This window comes from Trachypithecus francoisi, unplaced genomic scaffold (genome assembly GCF_009764315.1).
Source record: "Trachypithecus francoisi isolate TF-2019V2 unplaced genomic scaffold, Tfra_2.0 Lachesis_group3, whole genome shotgun sequence".
In the NCBI taxonomy this organism is placed as follows: domain Eukaryota; kingdom Metazoa; phylum Chordata; class Mammalia; order Primates; family Cercopithecidae; genus Trachypithecus; species Trachypithecus francoisi.
The window spans coordinates 13637593-13659346 of record NW_022681468.1 but is presented as its reverse complement, the minus strand read 5'-3'; the positions used below and the strand labels follow the sequence as shown (position 1 = coordinate 13659346).

General features: G+C 41.2%; 1 protein-coding gene across 5 annotated transcripts in view; it reads right to left on the bottom strand.

The window, feature by feature from the left end:
• Positions 1-446: 446 nt before the first annotated feature.
• The window catches only part of BTBD7 (BTB domain containing 7), a 108219-nt gene continuing 86911 nt past the window's right edge, over positions 447-21754 (bottom strand). For 4 of the 5 annotated variants that reach the window (XM_033191511.1, XM_033191510.1, XM_033191513.1 and 1 more), the window contains 5 exons: positions 18009-18152; positions 15877-16066; positions 12612-12790; positions 9032-9514; positions 4940-5988 (listed from right to left, as the gene is read on the bottom strand). In XM_033191511.1, the coding sequence (XP_033047402.1) occupies positions 5173-5988; positions 9032-9514; positions 12612-12790; positions 15877-16066; positions 18009-18152 (1812 nt within the window). In that variant the 3' untranslated portion in view covers positions 4940-5172. Of the gene's footprint in view, positions 5989-9031; positions 9515-12611; positions 12791-15876; positions 16067-18008; positions 18153-21754 lie in introns of all 5 variants that reach the window. The other variant, XM_033191509.1, reaches the window with a different exon arrangement.

Here is a 21754-nt window from a genome sequence, read left to right as displayed (position 1 = left end):
TGGAAAATATTACTAAGCCTGGGTGTGAAAGCAAAAGCAAAGCTCAGAATCTAGGCCAGGTCTCTGACTCTCTAAGGGCTCTGAAAAGCAGGACACATCCAGGTGCCTGGTTCACACGGGCGCCATGCTGAGCTTCCTGCAATCCTGCAGACCCTTGTGAGAGGAACTTTTCACTCAAATTTGTAAAATAAAATTTCTCAGAAATGTCTCAATGAAATAATAGAAAATAATGAAACTGGTAATTCAGAATAAAATGTGTGATTTCCAAGAAAACGAAGATGATGATGATGATGATAATAAAATGCCTTGAATGATTGAAATCCTAGAAAGAGAGAAAATCAACCTAGAAAACCTCCCAATTCTACCCTCCAGGGGTGCAATGACATCTATAATTGAAGACTATATGCTGCACTAGTGCTAAAACAGACTGTATCCAACTCAGCAGATTCTATACAAGCCATTTATTTGAAATGCCAACTATATGTAGGATAAAGTCAGTGTTACATGCTTATCAGTAACAGTAGAAAAATAGAAGCAGTGAAAACCTCTGTACAACTGTAATGGTACTCAAAAGAGAAATGTATCGTTTTACAATGCTTCACACAGACGAATTCAAGTTTGGAGGTACCTAAATAAAAATACTATATATTTCTTTAAAAATCACTATGTACAATTGAAGCGTAAACAAGTTTTACAAAGTACTGGTTATGCAGGTTGTAGAAAACACTTGCATAGGACATGAAATCAGTTTAAGAAAAATTTCTGAGCCTTTAGCATTGAAGGCACTTGACTTTATAGCAGTAACAGCACAACCACAAGAAATGCAGTGTTGTAGACGGTTTTCCACCGCTCTGAAGCACAGATGTGGTGCATACACAGCAAGGAGAGTTCAGGAACCCTTATCTCTCAGCCACCCCATCAAAGAGCAGGACTTGGTACCGCCTGCCAATGTAACCCAGATACACAGTCACGTGTAGGTACAGATGATGAAGCTTCCAGAGCTTATCTGACCTCTTAGACAGAACTCATATAGACACACAAATACAAGAGGTTATTTTCAAGACACACACTTGCAAGTAATCTTTCTATAGAAATGGCCACAGCATTATAATGTTCAGAATATGGAAGATTGACAGTCTGAGATTTTCTAGAGGAAAAAAAAAAATCAAAGGACTTGCCAATAGGATAACTACATAACAGATATGACAATCTACAGGACAAAAAGACATGTCACCAAATATTGTTCATACAACAGCGTTAATGGAAAACAGTAAAACACCTTTTAGCAGTGTGCATGTTAAGTCTTTTATCTGTAAGATTACCTGTAATGAGGTTTGAAAGTAAATCACTTAGTAGACAAAGTAAACTACCGCAGAACCAGGAATAGCACCCATCACTGCTGCTTTCATAGTCACTCCAGAAAGCTGAAAGTCAACCGAACAATGAAAAAAAGTCAAAGAAGCATTTCCCTTTGAATTCAGTCCTAAAAATATGAATGCCTTATAATTAATTTCAAAATAAGTATCTTACAAGTGTTTCATGAAACATTTTTTTTCTAAATTCAGCATTATGAAAATATATATTTTGCCGGGTAGTTACTGAGAAACGTCAGTCCTTTCAACTCTAGAGAATGACGCATGGAGGTCGGCTTTGAGCCCCACTGCCGCTGGCGCGTGCTTCCAATTTGCCTTTTGCATCAGCACCTTAATGCAGATGTACAAGGACTAAGCTCTTTGCTAGAATGGCAACAACAAACCAAAACAAAAATCCAATGAAGGATGGCAGGTATAATAAAGTTTCTGAGGAAGCAAAAACAAGAATTAGGTAAGGCTTCATAAAGAATTCTATAAGAAGACTTAAGTATCAAGAATTCACTGAAAAGCCTCAAAGCCTAACGGGTTATTGCAGTGTCAGGCTAGCTGAGGTCTAGGGACATGTTCCCAGAAATAAAGCTAAAGGGAGCATGTGAGAATGGGCGTGGAAAACTTAAACAACTATGTTTCAAATACTTTTTGCCTTTCATGTTGCTGTTTTTTTCCTTAGGAGCCACAGGTTGACTCTGAACTTAAAATTATTCATAAAAATCACAAAACTAAAACAATAACATAAGAAAAAAGACCAACAGCATCTTTAAGAAACTTGAATGTCCTCTCTTGGCTCTAGCATGTAAACGGTCGTTCTCTAACCTCAACACACAGTGGGCACTGGAAGTGGTGATTGTCCAAACGGCCTGATTGTCCACAATCTCAAAAGGAGATCTGGTATTTTTGTGATTTGGTTCTCACTAAATTCCTATACCAAGTAAAATGCCAGTTCCCATGGCCTAAATTTTATTTTATACATATATATGCTTTTTTCTGAGAGCAACCTTACTTAGACTTCACATTTATCTTAGTACAGCATTAAAAAAGATATAATAGATGGGTTCAAAAGCCAGAGGCACGTAGCTCTTCAACCTACCTTAGTAACCATACTTCACAAGATACATTAAAAGTCCACTAACAGCTCATCTAACACACACACAACCCACACCTGTTAACCTTCTGCAAGTCACACCAGTCTGCAATCCCACAGATTAAAGCAAGTTTTCCCTTAGTACACATAGTTTTTGCCAGGTAAGCTACTGTATGATTAAAAGCAAACTTTATAAACTAAATAATCTTAGGAATAGTGGCCATTTACTTTTATAATTATTTCAGGGATATGAGAGAATAGTTCATGAATTTTCAGAAAAATGAATGTGTGGGATCAACATCTCTGGTCTAACATTTGGAGGAAAAAAAAAAAGGGTCAGGGATGAGTTTTTCTCCCCATCCAAATTAGGTCTACATTTTACTTGCAGTACCAGCGCAGTACATGAACATGTCCACATACATATGTGGTAGAAACACACATCAAGGAATATGATGGCATTCGCTTTTGTTTCTGAAGACAGACAGAGGCTGGGCTTCAAAAGACACCGTTTTCTATTATGAGTCAAATTTCTTACAAATGAGAACAGAGGCCTATGTTTTTCTCTTTAAAAAAGGAGCCTCCAGTGCGATGCACAGCCGACCTGCAGATTAGTGTTAACTCTGGGAGCTCGGGAGCTTGCACCACCAGTGTCACCGAGTGCACCCGCACAGCAGCTAACCAGCCAGGCAGCAGAACGAGCGGCGGCAGTTTGCCGGTGTGTGCAGACGCACGACATGTTTCCCATCTTGGAGACTATCTACTGCTCGGGTTTTTCTAAAATGTCAGATTATTCCTGAGTGTATATCCACAGGGTAGAGGAGGAAAAGACCGTAAGAGAAACTATAGTTTTGGGAGAAATCAGAGTTGTTGACACCCAATAGAAAACCTATTTACTTCAAAGTGCATGTAATTCATTTATCCGGTAGCTCGTAGAGGCTTCCTAGCCCTGCATAGTTTTTGAGTGAGTGTGAGTGATTCATGGTTTTTTATATATATACATACATAGAAAAAAGGCTCCCAAATATCCTGTAGAGGAGGGAATGTTTGGAAAGCCTCTTTTCTTCTAAGTGCTACGGCTGTGTGTTTATTATGTGTTTGTAAAAATACAAAGTAAATGCTCAAATAATGTTGAAGTGATTTAAAAACTCAAATACTAATATATTTACAGTGGAGAGTAAGAAAAAAACAGTCCTTAGCTCACACATTGCCCTTCCAAGGGAGAGGATCCGGGAAGACCCCATGTGCTCAGTGGTTTAGTAAATGCCAAACCAGCGTCCCAGTGGAGTTCAAGTAGGACATGTAGTGTTTAACTGAAAACATTTTTTTTTCCTTTTTTGTTGGTGAGAAAGCATTATGCATTACCCAACATCAAAATTTAGACATACTTTGAAAATCGATTAAAAGAAAACATACATTTACAAACACCAAATAACATCCATGAGACTGAAGCCCTTTTGTTTTTTTCCCATAGAGAGTAAGACAATTAAAGGCAGCAAGCAGTCAGTTCCCCCATCGCAGCTGGAGAGTTGACGCTCAGAACCAGAAATTCTGTCAGTGTGCCCTTTAAGTTACTTCTCTATTTCCACTGCCTTTTTTTTTTGGAGACAGGGTCTCACTGTTGCCCAGGTGGGAGCACAGTGGTGCAATCTTGGCTCACTGCAGTCTTCAACCTCCCAGGCTCAAGCGATCCTCCCACCTCAGCCCCCCAAGTAGCTGGGACTACAGGCGTGCACCACCATGCCCGGCTAGTTTTTTTGGTTTTTTTTTTTTTTTTTTGTATTTTTTATGGAAATGGAGTTTTGCCATGTTGCCCAGGCTGGTCTTGAACTCCTGAGCTCCAGTGATCTGCCCGCCTCGGCCTCCCAAAGTGCCGATCACAGGTGTGTGTCACTGTGCACGGTCTCCACTGCTTTCTAATTCCAAGGGATGCAATCTCCTTGGAGCCTCATTTGGTGACTCTAATCCTTATGACCAGAATGTGCAGGGATTCTGACTGCATCCACACTGGAAATATAACAGCTTTAGCCTGGGCACAGAAGGCTTTTCTCCTTCCTGTTCTTTCCTGAACCAGCAAACTTCAGGACCCTGACTGGACTCCCGCTGGAGGAATGAAGCCCAGCTCCTAGGACTTATTAAAAAAAAAAGGACATTAGATTTATGGAGGCTGAGCGGGAAGATCTCTGAACTGAAACAATTACTGAAAAGAGAGGAGCATTCTGACGTGCTGTTCTTTGGAATTTCTATAATTAAAAAATAAACACAACTATTCCGTAAGAAAATACATCTTAGTGTGCAATCCAATGCACATGGATTGGTAGATGAAAGGTAAAATGCAAAAAAGTATGAAAATACAGTCCTTTAAATGTGGCAATAAAGTTTAACATACTGATATAAAATCAATACAGAGAAAATAAATGTACAAGTGCAAAAAAATTCCATCATTTGTAAAGAGAAATAAAAAGTGCCAGCCTGCTTGTTCTTAAAAATGCTTCCCGACATAATTGTTCAAACACAAATCAGACAGATGCAACATTTAAAAAAAAAAAAAACCTTCGTAGCATGCTGTGTCTAATAAACACATATATACACAAAAACTACAACAAAATCATGTGAAACGGAGTTATCAGCTGGCATTGATAAACTGGTCTGTAAGTTGTTGGGTTACATCATAAAATGGGATGTTTCATATCTCAGGCACAGACGACTTGGAGGTTGCTCTCAGAGGGCAGACTTTTTGTAGAGGAAGTCCGGCTTGCTTGGTGACCTCCTTCCTCTGCTTATGGAATCTTCCCTTTCCAAATCTGTATTTCTCTGAGCTCCATGGCCCAGGGACTCACTGTCTGCCAGTCTTCTACTGGATCTCTCTTCAGGAGCTTCAGAGCTACATGCAGAAAGTGAAGGTCTGTTAGGAGTCAGCCCAAAAGTCAAGTCAGTTTCTACTGCGGTTCGTCCCCTGACATGGGCTGGACCGGTACTAGCATTTTCTGGGGCTGCCAAAGGAAAGTCTGACCGCTGGGGAGGTTGCTCAACGACGTCCAGGTGTATCGGCTCATTCTTTTGTCTGTGTAGATGCCCATCAGGGGAAAGTGGATATTCTTTCCTAGCTTCTTCCTGTTTTTTAGGAGACGTCTGGCCAGGTAGGTAGGCTGACTTTAAGCCACTTGGTGATGCCTTATTGTGGCTGTACAAATCGGGACCAAAATATCCACCTTGCGAAGGGGAAGGGGTGCGTCTGCTGGGAGCAGGAGTAGAAGGTCTGCAAGCAGCATTTGAGAAGTCATAGAAATCCGGATATTCCTGTGGATTTTCTCTGGCGTCTGTTTTTTGCTCTAGTGTGTGTTTTTTCCGAGAAGTGTGTGTATGTCTCTGTGAAATACATGACAGATGCTGGGGAGGCCCTGGTCCTGCTTCAGAAACTGACTGGCTTAATTCTGTGTCTACAGCAAGCTCTGGAAGCCTCCTGTCCTTGAGTGACAGTGTGGACACACCCACTGCGATGTCGGGCATCAGATCATTCAGCACAGGTTGTGTTCGCTGCAGACAGAGACAAAAATGGTGGGAGGGTTAAAAAAAGCACCCATCCTCTGTAAAAATGATGTTCACTGATTTTGTTTCCCAATTATAAAAGTAACACATACTTTTTTTTTTTTTTTTTTTGAGATGGAATCTCACTCTGTCTCCCAGGCTGGAGTGCAGTGGCATGATCTCAGCTCACTGCAACCTCCACCTCCCGGGTTCAAGCGATTCTCCTGCCTCAGCCTCCTGAGTAGCTGGGATTACAGGTACATGCCACCACGCCCAGCTCATTTTTTTGTATTTTTAGTGGACACGGGGTTTCACCGTGTTAGCCAGGATGGTCTCGATCTTCTGACCTCGTGATCTGCTTGCCTTGGCGTCCTAAAGTGCTGCGATTACAGATGTGAGCCACCGCTCCTGGCTGAATTTTTAAGAATTATAAAAATATAGAAAGCTATAAAGGCAAAAAAAATCACTCCAACCTTTTGAACAGAGATACCACTGTTAGCATTTTGAGGTCTTTCTTTTTTTCTCCTTTGCATATATATTAATTTTAATGAAATTTAGTACATATATAATCTGTCACTAAATCTTTGAGATCACCATTTTAAATTATTATGTCACGTTCTACTGCATCAATGAACCATGACTTAATTTAATCATTCTGCAACTATTGGACATTTAGGTTGTTTACAATTTTTCTTTTCTTTTTTTTTTAGAGACGGAGTCTCGCTCTGTCGCCCAGGCTGGAGTGCAGTGGCCGGATCTCAGCTCACTGCAAGCTCCGCCTCCCGGGTTTACGCCATTCTCCTGCCTCAGCCTCCCGAGTAGCTGGGACTACAGGCGCCTGCCACCACGCCCGGCTAGTTTTCTGCATTTTTTAGTAGAGACGGGGTTTCACCGTGTTAGCCAGGATGGTCTCAATCTCCTGACCTCGTGATCCGCCCGTCTCGGCCTCCCAAAGTGCTGGGATTACAGGCTTGAGCCACCGCACCCGGCCTACAATTTTTCATTATTACAGTTAAGACTGCAATGAACATACAAATAAATTACCTTTAAAGGGAGTTTTATTTAAAATATAAAGTAGTAGAATTTTGTAATTGTAGAACCGAGGGCCTGGGCCAACAGGATGGGAATCTGGCTTACCAAACATGGCCAGCCTTTGCCATTCTGGGGTGGGGGAAGCAGAGAGGGGAGGTAGAGAGGTCTAAGAAGCTGAGAAAGGCTTTCTGTGCTAACAGTTCTCCTGCAAACGTGGCGAACTTTCCTGAAACCCATCGGACTTTCTGTCACAGTGTGGCACACACCAATCCCACAAAGTGACATGGTAGAGGAAGGGCAAGGATTCTCTGTATGCCCAGGTAAAGTGGCATGATAGGAAGCAGAGTGACTATGGTGGGCAGACTAGGCTGATTTTCCAGAAAAAGGCTAAAACTACAAAGATTGTGCTGAAACTTCAGTGCACTGAGCTCAACTGCAGATCTAAGAGGATGCTGGCTATTAAGAGATACAAGCATGTTGAACCAGGAGAAGGTAAGACAAAGGGACAATTGATCCAGCTGTAAGCATCATCTTTTGTTTCACAGTGAAAATAATAAAATCTTGAGGTTGGCCGGGCACAGTGGCTCACGCCTGTAATCTCAACACTTTCGGAGGCCAAGGTGGGCAGATCATGAGGTCAGGAGTTCAAGACCAGCCTGACCAACATGGTGAAACCCTGTCTCAACTAAAAATACAAAAATTAGCTGGGTGTGGTGGTGCACGCCTATAATCCCAGCCACTCAGGAGGATCACTTGAACCCGGGAGGCGGAGCTTGCAGTGAGCCACGATCGCACCACTGCACTCCAGCCTGGGCAACAGAGTGAGACTCCGTCTCAAAATAAATAAATAAATAAATAAATAAATAAATAAAATAAAAATAAAAAATAAATAAAATCTTGAGGTTATATTAAAAAGTTGAGAAAGGATCATAATTTGACTCAAGCTTCCAATAAGCCATATTTTAATGAAGTTTCCCTGAACTAACAGGTCAATCTTTTCTTCTAACTTGCTACTGATAGCATGTGACTGAGTAGGAAGACTTAACAATCTTTTTTTTTTTTTTTTTTTGGAGACAGTCTCATTCTGTCATCCAGGCTGCAGGACAGTGGTGTGACCATAGCTCACTGCAGCCTCAACAACCTCCCAGGCTCAAGTGATCGTTCCACCTCAGCTCCATGAGTAGCTAGGGCTGCAGGCATGTGCTACCACATCTAGCTAATTTATTTGTTTATTTGGTAGAGTCAGGGTCTCACTATGTTTCCTAGGCTGGTTCTGAACCTCTGGGCTCAAGTGATCCTCCCACTTCAGCCTCCTAAAGTGTTGGGATTACAGGTGTGAGTCATGGCACCTGGCCAAAAAAAAAAGAAAAGAAAAGAAAAATCACTATGTTTTTCAAGTGTATTATATAAAACCTCTAATACAGTGTAAAATCAAGCAAAGAATCCTCTATCAATTTACTAGCCACCTAGCCCTGGCTACTACGATTCTGAGTGAAGTGGGGGCTCTGCTGATGAGCTTCAGAGGCAGAGGCACACCTGAGGCCTCATTTTCTGCTCATCTTCTGAATGGGGAGTTTTCCCACATTATTCCTGATGGTATACTGTACTTAAGTAGCTCTTGCTTCTTGTCCCATTAAAGCATGTGGTAGAATAGTGGATTTTACAGAATAGTAGAAGTTAGGGACAAATTGTAGACCTGTGCTTGAACAGAACATGAAACCGGTATATTCCTTTGTGCTGGTCAGTAACCCCATTCCTTCCCAATCCTGCCAAATGAGCATGAAGATAAGAAGATACTCAACTCCTCCATACACACCCCTCGGTCTCTCTCCTCCTGTCTTTTCTCATTCAAGTACACTAGCGTTTTTCCCTCTTTTCCATACCCCTCAAGTCTATGCCTGCCATTTGTCAGCAATACTTCTGGGCACTGCTGAGTCCCAGTGGGGCTCTTGGGCCAAGAAAATTGCTTCTAACAGTCCATAAACCGAATATGAAGCAAGTTACTGAAGGGCTGACTTACCGCTTGCTTCTCAGATGCTGCTGCTGCTGCTGCTGCCACTGCCGCTGCTGCTGCTGTTGCTGTTGAGGTGGTGGTGGCGGCAGCAGCAGCCACCGTCTGTCTGCCCAGTCCTGCAGTGCTGGTACAATCAGGTGGTGCAGCTTTCACACTTGGCAAGTAGACTGGGGGAGGGCCAGCTTTAGGAGCTGTTCTGGAGTGGAACAGCGAATGATTACAGGGATAAGAAAATGAACGTGAAGGGTGCTGACTGGGAGGTCTTTGTTTCCAGCCTGCTTTGAGTTGGTTATGGATTGGGGTAGCTGGGGGGTGGTAGGGAGGTGGTGGAGGGGGCAAGGGTGGATGGAAGGCCACAAAAGAGTCCAGATCTGTAAACATGGTTTCTGCAGGAGGGGTGCTGTTTACGCGACATCTCCCAGGTTGCCTCATTGTCAAGAGTGGACTTTCATCCCCAAAACGTTCATCAGGAAAGAATTTGTGGGGATTCTAAGAAAGATAAAAAAACAAACGAAAAACAAAAATGGACATTTATTAGCGGAGTTCATAAATAGAAATTTATAGGCTGAGAGAATTAAGTGAGGTACTTAAGAAAACCACAGTCAGCAAGAATAAAAGGCATAATTTATTTTTCTAGGCCAGAAGCCCAAGAAAAAAAATCACCTTAGTTATAGCACAAAGGCACAGAGTGCAGCCTAGGACACAGCCATGAAAGAAAGCAAGCTGCTTGATCGAATGCTCCACAAGCAGGTCACTCATCTCAGATTATATGATAATGCAAAAACCGGTAATAAAACCAAACTCTAATATGTCTTTGCTAAGAGATTAACATTAAATGCCAAAGGAAGAAAGGAATACAACTGAGGATGTTCTAGAAACTTTCTGACAAAACATCTATGCCTTCTCTGTCTGAAATAAAAACTACAAAATACTATTCGTTACCCATTATACATGACTAAGTTTGACCAATATTTTGGTAAACATAAAATAATATGTCATGCAATTTAAGATATCAAATTCAGACACAATTCAGAATGACAAAAGGAAAAGAAATGAGTAGAAAACCAGACTATATATTTTAAGGAGAAAAACTACAGCAAAAAATGAAAATCAACAACCTAAAACAAGAACCTAAAAATGTTCAGTAGAAAATTAGGACAGCAGGGGAAAAAAGAAGAAAAAGAACTTAAAAATGGTTTGCTGACTTGCTGAAGAACCCTATGCCACGTTTATTCATTCGTTCATTCGTTTGTTCGTTCGTTCATTCATTTCATTCACTCACTTATTTTTTTGAGACAGGGTCTCATTCTGTCGCCCAGGCTGGAGTGCAGTGGTGCAATCACGGGCTCACTGCAGCCCTGACCTTCTGGGCTCAAGTGATCCTCCCACCTAATCTTCCCAAGGAACCGGGACTACTGCGCATACCACCATGCCTGGGTAATTTATTGTATTTTTTGTAGAGATAGGGTTTTGCCGTATTGCCCAGGCTAGTCTTAAACTCTTGAGCTCAAGCGATTTGCCTGCCTGGGCCTCCCAAAGTGCTGGGATTACAGCCATTGTGTCCAGCCTATACTTTTTTGTTTGTTTGTTTTTGAGACGTGGTCTTGCTCTGTCACCCAGGCTGGAGTGCAGTGGTGCGATCTTGGCTCACAGCAAACTCCACCTCCCAGGTTCAAGCGATTCTCTTGCCTCAGCCTCCCGAGGCTGGACTACAGGCCCACGCCACAACACCTGGCTAATGTTTGCATTTTTAGTAGATATGGGGTTTCACCATGTTGGCCAGGCTGGTCTAGAACTCCTGACTTCAAGTGATCCGCCCACCTTGGCATCCCAAAGAGTTGGTGTGGGGAAAAGAAAGAGAGATCAGACTGTTACTGTGTCTATGTAGAAAGAAGTAGACATAAGAGACTCCATTTTGTTCTGTACTAAGAAAAATTCTCCTGCCTTGAGATGCTGTTAATCTGTAACCCTAGCCCCAACCCTGTGCTTGCAGAGACATGTGCCATGTTTACCCAAGGTTTAATGGATTTAGGGCTATGCAGGATGTGCTTTGTTAAACAAGTGCTTGAAGGCAGTATGCTTGTTAAAAGTCATCACCACTCTCTAATCTCAAGTACCCAAGGACACAAACACTGGGAAGGCCGCAGGGACCTCTGCCTAGGAAAGCCAGGTACTGTCTAAGGTTTCGCCCCATGTGATAGTCTGAGATATGGCCTTGCGGGAAGGGAAAGGGGAAAGACCTGACCATCCCCCAGCTCCAGCCCGACACCCGTGAAGGGTCTGTGCTGAGGAGGATTAGTAAAAGAGGAAGGCCTCTTTGCAGTTGAGATAAGAGGAAGGCATCTGTCTCCTGCTGGTCCCTGGGCAATGGAATGTCTCAGTGTAAAACCCGATTGAATGTTCTATTTACTGAGATAGAAGAAAACCACCTTAGGCCTGGAGGTGAGACATGCTGGTGGCAGTACTGCTCGTTAATGCACCAAGATGCTTATGTAAGTGTGCATCAAAGCACAGCACCTTTTCTTAACCTTATCTATGACACAGAGACATTTGTTCACGTTTTCCTGCTGACCCTCTCCTCACTATTACTCTATTGTCCTGCCACATCCCCCTCTCTGAGATGGTAAAGATAATGATCAATAAATACCGAGGGAACTCAGTCTCTCCTCCCACCTGACGAGAGAAACGCCCACAGGTGTGGAGGGGCAGGCCCCCTTCAGTTGGGATTATAGGCGTGAGCCACTGCGCCTGACCACATCCTGTCCTTTTAAAGGGTATGGATTAAAGGGGTTTGGAGTTTGTAGCAAGAAAATGAATCACCTGACCAGATGAAATTAAATTTTATTTAAGGCTCTGATTCAATGGCTGTGATCAGACTAGTTTACAAATTTTATCTTAACTGCAAAACCAGTGCTATTGTTTTTGTACCTAATAATTACTAGAAATAAGTTTTTTCTTTTTTCCTGGTAGGTTAAAAAAGAAAGCACTTATTGTTTGATTCTCATGCTTGGGTTTGAACCCTCATGCAAGAAATTTCTTATAAGATGGAAAAGAGAAATGAAAGTGGGCATGTGGAAGGTGTGTAAGTGTGGTAGTAGACCAAACCTCAAACCTAGTGACCAAACAAAGAAGAGAGAGCAGTGGAAGTTCAGAATTTTCTACTTCCATGCCATCTCTGTTTGGGCATGCACACTATGGAATTTTTTAGCAGTCACCACTTGTATGCTTGCTACATACCAGAAATATAGCTGCTGTACAATAGCACTCTGGATCTTCATAACAATTTATGTTACAGGTAAAGAGCTGTTGATGCCCAAGGTGGTTAAGTAACTCATTCCAAGTTAACCAACTAGTCAGCAGCAGAGCCGGGATCTAAACCCAGTTCTCATTCTAGGCCTCTGCTCAGTCCACTCCATGACGCTGCCTCTCACCAGGAGGGACTTGCAGGTTATCAAAGACACCAAAGGCAGCGAAAAGGCACATATGAAGAAAATGAAATAAGCCAAGGACTCGTCAGGATGTCTACAATACTGCCTGTCTGGTGATTGAGGCTCCCTATTTTAAACAGTTTAATGTCATTTCCTACCTGCAACAGCTCTGCAGCAGCATCTGCAAGACCAAACTCTCTTAGCACTCGAATCTGAATTTCATAGCTGACGGTGGCGCCTTCCCCACAGTTCAGGGCATAGGCCCTCTGCACCTGCTCCGTGTGCCGCAGTTCCTGCAGTCGTCTGACCATGTCTTTCATAATGAGGAGACGAGGAACTGGAAGGAGAAAAACAGTGGGCAAGCAAAATTCCTGAGCTACACAAAAGATGACCCTGTGAGCCCAAGGGAAAAAAGCATGTATTTCATACCAGAATCTTATAAGTTTTTTAGATGGTATTTTAATTCCTGGGGACATATTCATTTATATATTTCTTTCTTTTTTTTTTTTTTTTTTTTGAGACGGAGTCTTGCTCTGCCACCCAGGCTGGAGTGCAGTGGCCGGATCTCAGCTCACTGCAAGCTCTGCCTCCTGGGTTTACGCCATTCTCCTGCCTCAGCCTCCCGTGTAGCTGGGACTACAGGCGCCTGCCTCGTCGCCCGTCTAGTTTTTTGTATTTTTAAGTAGAGACAGGGTTTCACCGTATTAGCCAGGATGGTCTCGATCTCCTGACCTCGTGATCCACCCGTCTCGGCCTCCCAAAGTTCATTTATATATTTCTAATTAGTTTTCAAGGTTTTAAAATTTCACTATGCCCAAAAGGCTCTTGATCATACTGAACAGCCTGAGTTGTATTATTTTAGTTTACAGTTCAAATACATTTTTACTTGCATGTATTCTCATCTGAATCTCAGGATATTTCAGAAGTCTTTAAATATATTCATTCTATTATTCAAATACGTTTTTGAGTCCTGACTATGCACCAGGGATTGGACTTGGATATTAGGGTGCACAGAATGAAACACATGATTCCTCTTCAAAAGTTTCTGGCTTAGTGATATGAACTAAACCAGAAGTAAACAAATACAATATAAGGTCATAAATGCTCCTGGAGAGAAATATGTAAAGGACACTGAGGCACTGGGAGGAAGGGGCACCCAGCCAGATTGGGGACAGACAAGAAAGGCGTCAAGGTGTACACAGAGCAGATTCTTGAAGAATGAAGGGAAACCAGATGGGCAAAAAAAGCTTTCTGAGCAGAAGGACTGGGTATGTGTAAAACATGCTGAGACAGCCTGGCAGAAGTGGTTGGCATGGCCAGCAGAACTTGGGGTTCAGAGCTATAAGCAGGAAGAGTGTGAAGAGAGGAGGCAGAAAGATGGCTACTGGCAGATCATGGATAAAGAATTTAAACTGTACCCTATGCACAACAGGCAGTCACTTTTGCAGGAGGATGACAGGATCAGAGCTGTGAACAAGTGCACTCCGATGTTAATGTAAAATGGGCAGGCATGCTGTGACTGGAAGGCTAAATCAAGCTTGCTGTCTGCCTTTGTAAATAAAGTTTTACTGGAATGTAACTTACCCATTCATTTAGGTACTGTCTATGGCTGTTGTATGGGAGGTGAGTAGACAGAGGTAACAGAGACTGCATGGCTTACAGAGCCTGAAGTATTTACTATCTGGCTCTTTCTGGAAAAAGTATGCTGGCCGACCAGCCAGTGTAAAAGACAGAATTTTGAGTAAGATGAGAGGTGGGAACACTGGCTAGAAACCTGAACTAGGGCTATAGCTGTAGGGCTGCAGAGGGGATGGAATCTATAAATATTTATGAGAGAAACTGACTAGAGCAGTGATTATTATTTTTTAGGGATAAAAGGAACTAGCATTTACTGAGTGCTTACTTTGTGCCAGGCAAACTCCTGTGCACATTACTCATGGTGCTTCATTAAATCCTCACAATTCTAGAAAGGAGGTATGAGCCCCAATTCATGGATGAGGAAATAAATGTTCAAGAAAGAAAATATTAATACCATGTCCAAAGTCATACAAAGTAACAGAGCCAATATATGAGCCCCTAATCCTCTGCAACAAGCTATCTATCCTTTCATGAATGTGGTGGGCAGGGAAGTAAGCAGCAGCCAGGATGCTACCAGAACAGGGCCATACCTCATTAGCTAAACAATAGAGAGACAAGCCTTATTTTTCTGAGAATACTTACTTGAGAATGTCTAGACTTTTGAGATTGAGTTCTAAGATTAAATTATGCTGATTTCCAACTGCATTAACTCAAGCCTAAAAAGCCAGGCTAATTAGCAAAGCTTCAAAATCTGCACAAATCAGCTAAAGAAATATTTCTCTTCATGCTTTTAACTAATGTATATTTCAAGTAAATATGCAGTGGCCAAATTTGATAAGGTAACAACTGAAGAAAGTCATGAGCCCCAGAATAAAATATACGTATTCAATTAAAAGTTCTGTCACTATGTCTTTTATGCATCTTTAATTACAATAGACATTTATAAGCAGAAATAAATATTGCTATAGTGTGCTGGTTTTTATTTTGAATCTTGCAGTGACAATTAGCAAGAGCTACAAGTTTCTGACCACCAGATCATTGTTGCTTTTTTTAGACTTCCTTGGTTAAAGTCAACATTTACTGATGCTCAAACGTTTTTGGACATGACAGTTATACTCTGATTGATGGCCAATTCCCCTAAAGCCATAAGATATAAACCTGTGCTACAGTAAACTTCCCAGAGCAGAGCTTGGGAAATTGGATCTCTAGGAAACCCACAGTGATCACATTTTGGAAGGCCACAGACTCAAAGGTATAATAGACTAGAAAGGCCACGGATTCAAAGGTATAATAGTGCATTTAACCCTCCCAAAGGGTCTTGTAACCTGAGAAATACCCTATAGCGATTAAAAAAAAAAAAAAAAAAAAAACTTAATTCCTCTAAACCAGTGGTTCCCAAAATGGGTGACTTTGTCCCACAGGGCACAACTGGCAAAGTCTAGAAACATAAAAATGTTTCCAAAAGGTTTTCGCAGAGGTGTGCATGCATGCACATATGTGCTCCTAGCATTTAGTGAGTACAGAGTACAGGCCAGGGATGCAGCTGACCACCCTACAAAGCACAGGACAGCTCTCCATTAACAGAATAATCCGGCCCCAAATGTCAGTAAGACCAAGGCTGAGAAACTCAAGGGTAAACTGACAAACTCTATACACTTAGTAATACAAAATAAAATATAAAGCAAAAGTTTTGGCTTAAGAGTATTTACTCTTTAAGGTGAACAAGGCATAAAGGGTATTGAAATGTGGAGAGAATTAGCATATACAGAGGGGTTCAAACATCAGCAATTTCAAAAAATAGTAAGATTATTCATTTAACTATAAACACCCAATATACTGCCTTACCTGGAATTTCGTTGGCTACAACTGAAGGAGGGCTTGACTGGTTGCTGCTGATCTGCTGGTGGCTGATCATGTGACAACACTGAGGCACGGCATTATTGACCATGTAGAGTGTGTCTGGCACATTGGACATCCTAACCATTCGCAAGCGCACAAGATCTGTTTGTTCCACCATCATCTCATCCAGCACTGACTGAAATAATCATTCAGTATTAACAAAACCAGTCAACCTTCCTCTGTTAAATCACATTTGAAGGAAAATTATTACTTTTATCAAATAAAAAGGGAATTAATTTGTTTCTATTTTATAAATGTTAATATTAGTGGTGAAACAAAGTTCTCCTACATCTTTAACTTTTAAAGACTCTTTCAGCAGCATGTTTGAAAAGACATAACCATCTTTTGAAGTCTGCTTTTAATTAGAAGTATTTGAAATGTGAAGGATATAAAATTAATCAGAAATAAATTACACACAATATTATAATAAAGAAAACAATGTATACATGTGCTAACAAAGTGCTCGAAATACAAATACTGAAGAATGATAATCAGGGCCAGGCGTGATGACTCACGCTTGTAATCCCAGCACTTTGGGAGGCTGAGGTGGGTAGATTCACTTGAGGTCAGGAGTTCAAGACCAGTCTGGCCAACAAGGTGAAACTCCATCTCTACTAAACATGCAAAAATTAGATGGATGTGGTGGCGGGTGCCTATCATCCCAGCTACTCGAGAGGCTGAGGCAGGAGAGCTGCTTGAATTCAGAAGGAGAAGGATGAAGTAAGCCGAGATCTCACCACTGCACTCCAGCCTGGGTGACAAGAGTGAAACTCTGTCTTTAAAAAAAAAAAAAAAAAAAAAGATTGATAATCAATTCAAGAGACCTATAAATAAACCAATTTTTCTTTTTTGAAGAAAAAAGAAAAATGTTGCCTGGGCTGGAGTGCAGTGGCGCCATTATGGCTCATTGCAGTCCTGACCTCCCACGCTCAAGAAACCCTCCCACTTCAAGCCTCTTGAGTAGCTGGGACTGCAACAGCACACCACCACACCTGGCTAATTTTTATTTATTTATTTTTATTTTTTGTAGAGACAGGGTCTCACTAGGTTGCCCAGGCTGGTCTTGAACTCCTGGACTCAAGTGATCTTCCTGCTTCAGCCTCCCAAAGTGCTGAGATTACAGGTGTAAGCCACCACACCTGGTCTAAAAATGAGAAACATGTTGAGGCAACTTGATTGTATACTCATTGAGTATACACACTGTTTGGTCTGTTAAATTTATTTCAGAAAGCTTAATAGTGATTTCTTACTTTCAAAGACTACCAGTTCCTCAAAAGGCCACTCAGTTTTTTTTTTTTTTTTTTTTTTTTTTGAAGACTGGTTCTTACTCTGTTGCCCAGGTTGGAGTGCAGTGGCTCACTGTGCAGCCTTTGCCTCCCAGGCTCAGGTGATTCTCTGAAATCAGCCTCCTGAGTAGCAGAAATCAGGGTGCATGCCACCACAACTGGCTCAATTTTTCCTTTTAATGTTTGGTAGAGATGGGGTTTTACCATGTTGCCCAGGATGGACATCTCAAAGTTCTTACGGCTGAACATCTAATAAAAATTAGATGTTTCATTTTCACATTATCATATTTTCCCAGTTTTTCATGTTACAATATACATAATGCCAACTAGTTACTTAACAGGCCTGAAATTTTTTCTTACTTTGTGCATTTATTCTAAAACTAAACATAATTCCCAATGGTCAGCTGTTACAAGAGGTCGTGGCATTCCTTTAATTTACGAAGGAAGTCAAAAAGTGGGCAATCTTCTTTCAGAACATTGCCCCCATCCTCAAGATCACAAAATAGTGACAACCATTTTCAGTAAGTGGTAACAATTTGCAAGGCAATTAAATTAACAATTTGCAAGGCAACTAAAATGAGAAAAATATAAAATGCATTTTAACATAACCTAATTAAAATTAAACATTTCAGAAAACTATTCTGTTGAGTAGTCAAACTAGAACTTACTTTCATTTTCCCTATTGTTGAAAATATAGGCTATTTTCAAATATTTAAGTAATACTACAATGAACCACTTTATGCATATGGTTTGTAATAAAGTAGTCTACTATCTTCAAATGGTTTTCATTACCTTTGCTTCTTCCACATAGGGAGAGAAGAGTCGAGGACGAACATAGATGCCAGCATTTTTTTGCCGCAACCAGGCATTTGACTTTCCGCCTTCTGTTGTAGGAAGCATATCTGATGGAGGAGTACTAATCAAGCCTCTTTTCATCTAAAAAGAAAATTTTTTTAGATAGCAATCTGTGTAGTACTACAACAGTACAAAGATAAATAAAAATATTTATAACTGTAAATAAAAATATGCAACTTTATCATTTAAATAAAAATTTAGAAATGTATATGAAATTTAGAAATACCTCAATTTTTTTTTTTTTTTTTGAGACAGAGTCTCATTCTGTCGTCCAGGTTGGAGTGCAGTGGCATGATCTCGGCTCACTGCAACCTCCATCTCCTGGATTCAAGTGATTCTCCTGCCTCAGCCTCCTGAGTAGCTGGGATTACAGGTGCGCACCACCACGCCCAGCTAATTTTTTGTATTTTTAGTAGAGACGGGGTTTCACCATGTTGGTCAAGTTGGTCTTGAACTCTTGACCTCGTGATCTGCCCACCTCGGCCTCCCAAAGTGCTGGGATTATAGGCATGAGCCACCGCACCCGGCAAAATACCTCAAATTTTTAATAATATTTAAAAGATTTGCAATAAAAAGATACCATAATTTCCCATTTTACTCTAAATAGAGGAATATTTTAAAAAACAAGAGACACATTAATTAAAATGTAGTAAGTTGGACTAAAGATCAGAACTCTTAATGAAAACCAATTTTTTTTCTTTACTCATCTAGGAACAAATTAATTTCCCACCCAACTCCCCAAGACAAAACGAGAACACTGACATGGGCCTATATCTATAGTACAAGGATACAGGAAGGCTAGCATAGCGCTTAGCAACACAGGCTCTGGGGAAGGCAGATGTGGCTCAAACTTCAACTCCTGCATTTAACAGCTATGTGACCATGGACATCTCCTTTACCTGGGCTTCACTTTAAGGGCTCCTGTATGGTCCTGGAGGTGAGGCAGTGCACAGCTAAGTGAATGAGGTATCCCTGTTGTTCCCTGACTGATGCCAGGAGCATCTGTATCAAGTACCTTCAGTTCCTAAGGTGGTGTGAGGGTTAAATGAAGGCAATGCAGATGAAAGCACTTGGCACAGTGCTTAGCACACACTAAGAGAGCATGAAAGTTAACAGCCATTATTAGCAAACCTGTGTTGGGGACTTATGATGTGTTAGCCACGGAACTAAGAGCAGAGGTATATATTTCGTAACCAAAGTTCTAAAATACTTTTCTAAACTACATACAGGGTTCAATTTGATTTGAGTACCAGGTTTTAAACAAAACCAAAAGTTGTTTCTCCAATATTACTCTCGTTAAATATAATCAACAGCTGCATTAGTTAAAATCACTTTTAACTAGTAAAATACAGCATCATCTAGTATTTAGAAAATAGAAGGAAAAAAAGTCAATAATTTTATTACAACTGTAATGTTGATATATTTCCTTCCAGTCTTTTCATTTTCATTTTTATTTTTTTGAGACAGGGTCTCACTCTGATGCCCAGGCTGGAGGGCAGTGGCGAGATCTCAGCTCACTGCAACCTCCGCCTCCTGGGCTCAAGCAATTCTTTCATCTCGGCTTCTCAAGTAGCTGGGACTACAGATGCATGCCACCATGCCTGGCTAATTTTTGTATTTTTTGATAGAGACAGTGTTTCACCATGTTGGCCAGGCTGGTCTCGAACTCCTGAACTCAAGTGATCTGCCTGTCTTGGCCTCTGAAAGTGCTGGGACTACAGGCACCTGGCAGAGTCTTTACCAAACAAGTTTTACATAGTTGAATTTGGGAATACATAAAAATACATACTTTGCATCATCCTTTTTTTCTTCTTCTTTTGTTTGATGGGGTCTTGCTCTGTCACCCAGGCTGGAGTGCAGTGGCACAATCTTGGCTTGCCTCTGGGTTCAAGCAATTCTTGTGCTTCAGCCTCCTGAGCAGCTGGGATTAACGGAGTGTGCTACCATGCCTGGCTAATTTTTTGTATTTTTTAGTACAGATAGGGTTTCACTATGATGGCCAGGCTGGTCTTGAACTCCTGACCTCAGGTGATCCACCCACCTTGGTCTTCCAAAGTGCTGGGATTAAAGGTGTGAGCCATTGCGCCCGGCCACTATAGTCTTTATAACAACTGTTCAGGGGAGCAAAATATTCTGCTGTGTAGTGCTACTATAACTACTACCTCAACGGGTGAAAAATGGTAACTGTTCTATTTTGCTTTCTCTGGTGTGTGTGTGTGTAATTAGTGAGACTGAATTTTTTTTTTTCTAATCAGAATCCACAAATTTTTTAAAAATTTTATTTTAGTTTATTTTTATTACTGGTCCTTGTGGAAGCAGGGCTATCCCATAGGCAGTATGCCCAGAGTAGCCCATAAATAGTTCTTGAAAACAATACTGTTTTCTTCTAGTTCTTCCATGTTTCAATTTAGTATTTAATTCTTCAATCTAACAAGGATTAATTTTGTGTGCCAGTGAAACAACAGTTTAACTTTCAATGAATTTCTTCTTCTGCTAATCAGTTAATCTAGCACCACACTGACTTGTGATAGTTGGTTTATTATTATGTTTTCTGTTTTTTTTTTTTTTTTTTCCCTTTTCTTCCTTGAGTCAGGGTCTCATTCTGTTGGCTGATTATGGTTCATGGCAGCCTGGACCTCCTGGGCTCAAGTGATTCTCCTGCTCAGCCCCCCAAGTAGCTGGGACTACAGTCACACACCACCGCACCTGGCTAATTTCTGTGAAATTTTTTTGTAGAGATGGGGTCTTGCCATGTTGCCCAGGCTGATGTTGAACTCCTGGGCTCAAGTGATCTGTCCGCCTTGGCCTCCCAGAGTGCTGGGATTAAAAGTAAGTGCTACTGTGCCCATCCTGTTATGTAATTCTTACATTAACTAAGACTTTTTTCTCCACAATTTTGTCTGCTATGCTAGAATCATAAATATTAGCATTTTAAAATGTTTTACGTTTTAGATGCTATCCCTTCTTATGTCCTTTTAAAAGAAGTTATAAAAATTTCTTATGAGTTGTTTTTCCAGATGACTTTTATAATGTTCCTGTGCAGTTAAAAAAAACCCATTATGACGTTTATAAGCACTACATTAAGTCGATAAGTCAATGTGTTAAGAACTAATATTTATAATATTTATTTTTCCCATCCACGAATTCAAGCAATTCTATTAATTTTTTTGTTTTTTCTGAGATGGAGTCTCGCTCTGTCACCCAGGCTGGAGTCTCGCTCTGTCACCCAGGCTGGAGTGTAGTGGCTCGATCTCGGCTCACTGCAACCTCCACCTCCCGGGTTCAAGAAATTCCCCTGCCTCAATCTCCCAAGTAGCTGGGATTATAGGCATACACTACCACGCCTGGCTAATTTTTGTATGTTTAGCAGAGATGAAGTTCTACCATGTTGGTGAGGCTGATCTCAAACTCCTGACCTCAGGTGATCCACCCGCCTTGGCCTCCCAAAGTGCTGGGATTACAGGAGTGAGCCACTACACCCAGCCAATTCTATTAATTTTTTAAAAATTCACTGTTTAAAAAATTATGAAAGTAATAAGATGAGCTGTATCAATTTTCAGGTCCATCCATTCTTTTTCTTTTTTTTTTTTTTTTTTTTGAGACAGAGTCTTGCTCTGCCACCCAGGCTGGAGTGCAGTGGCCGGATCTCAGCTCACTGCAAGCTCCGCCTCCTGGGTTTATGC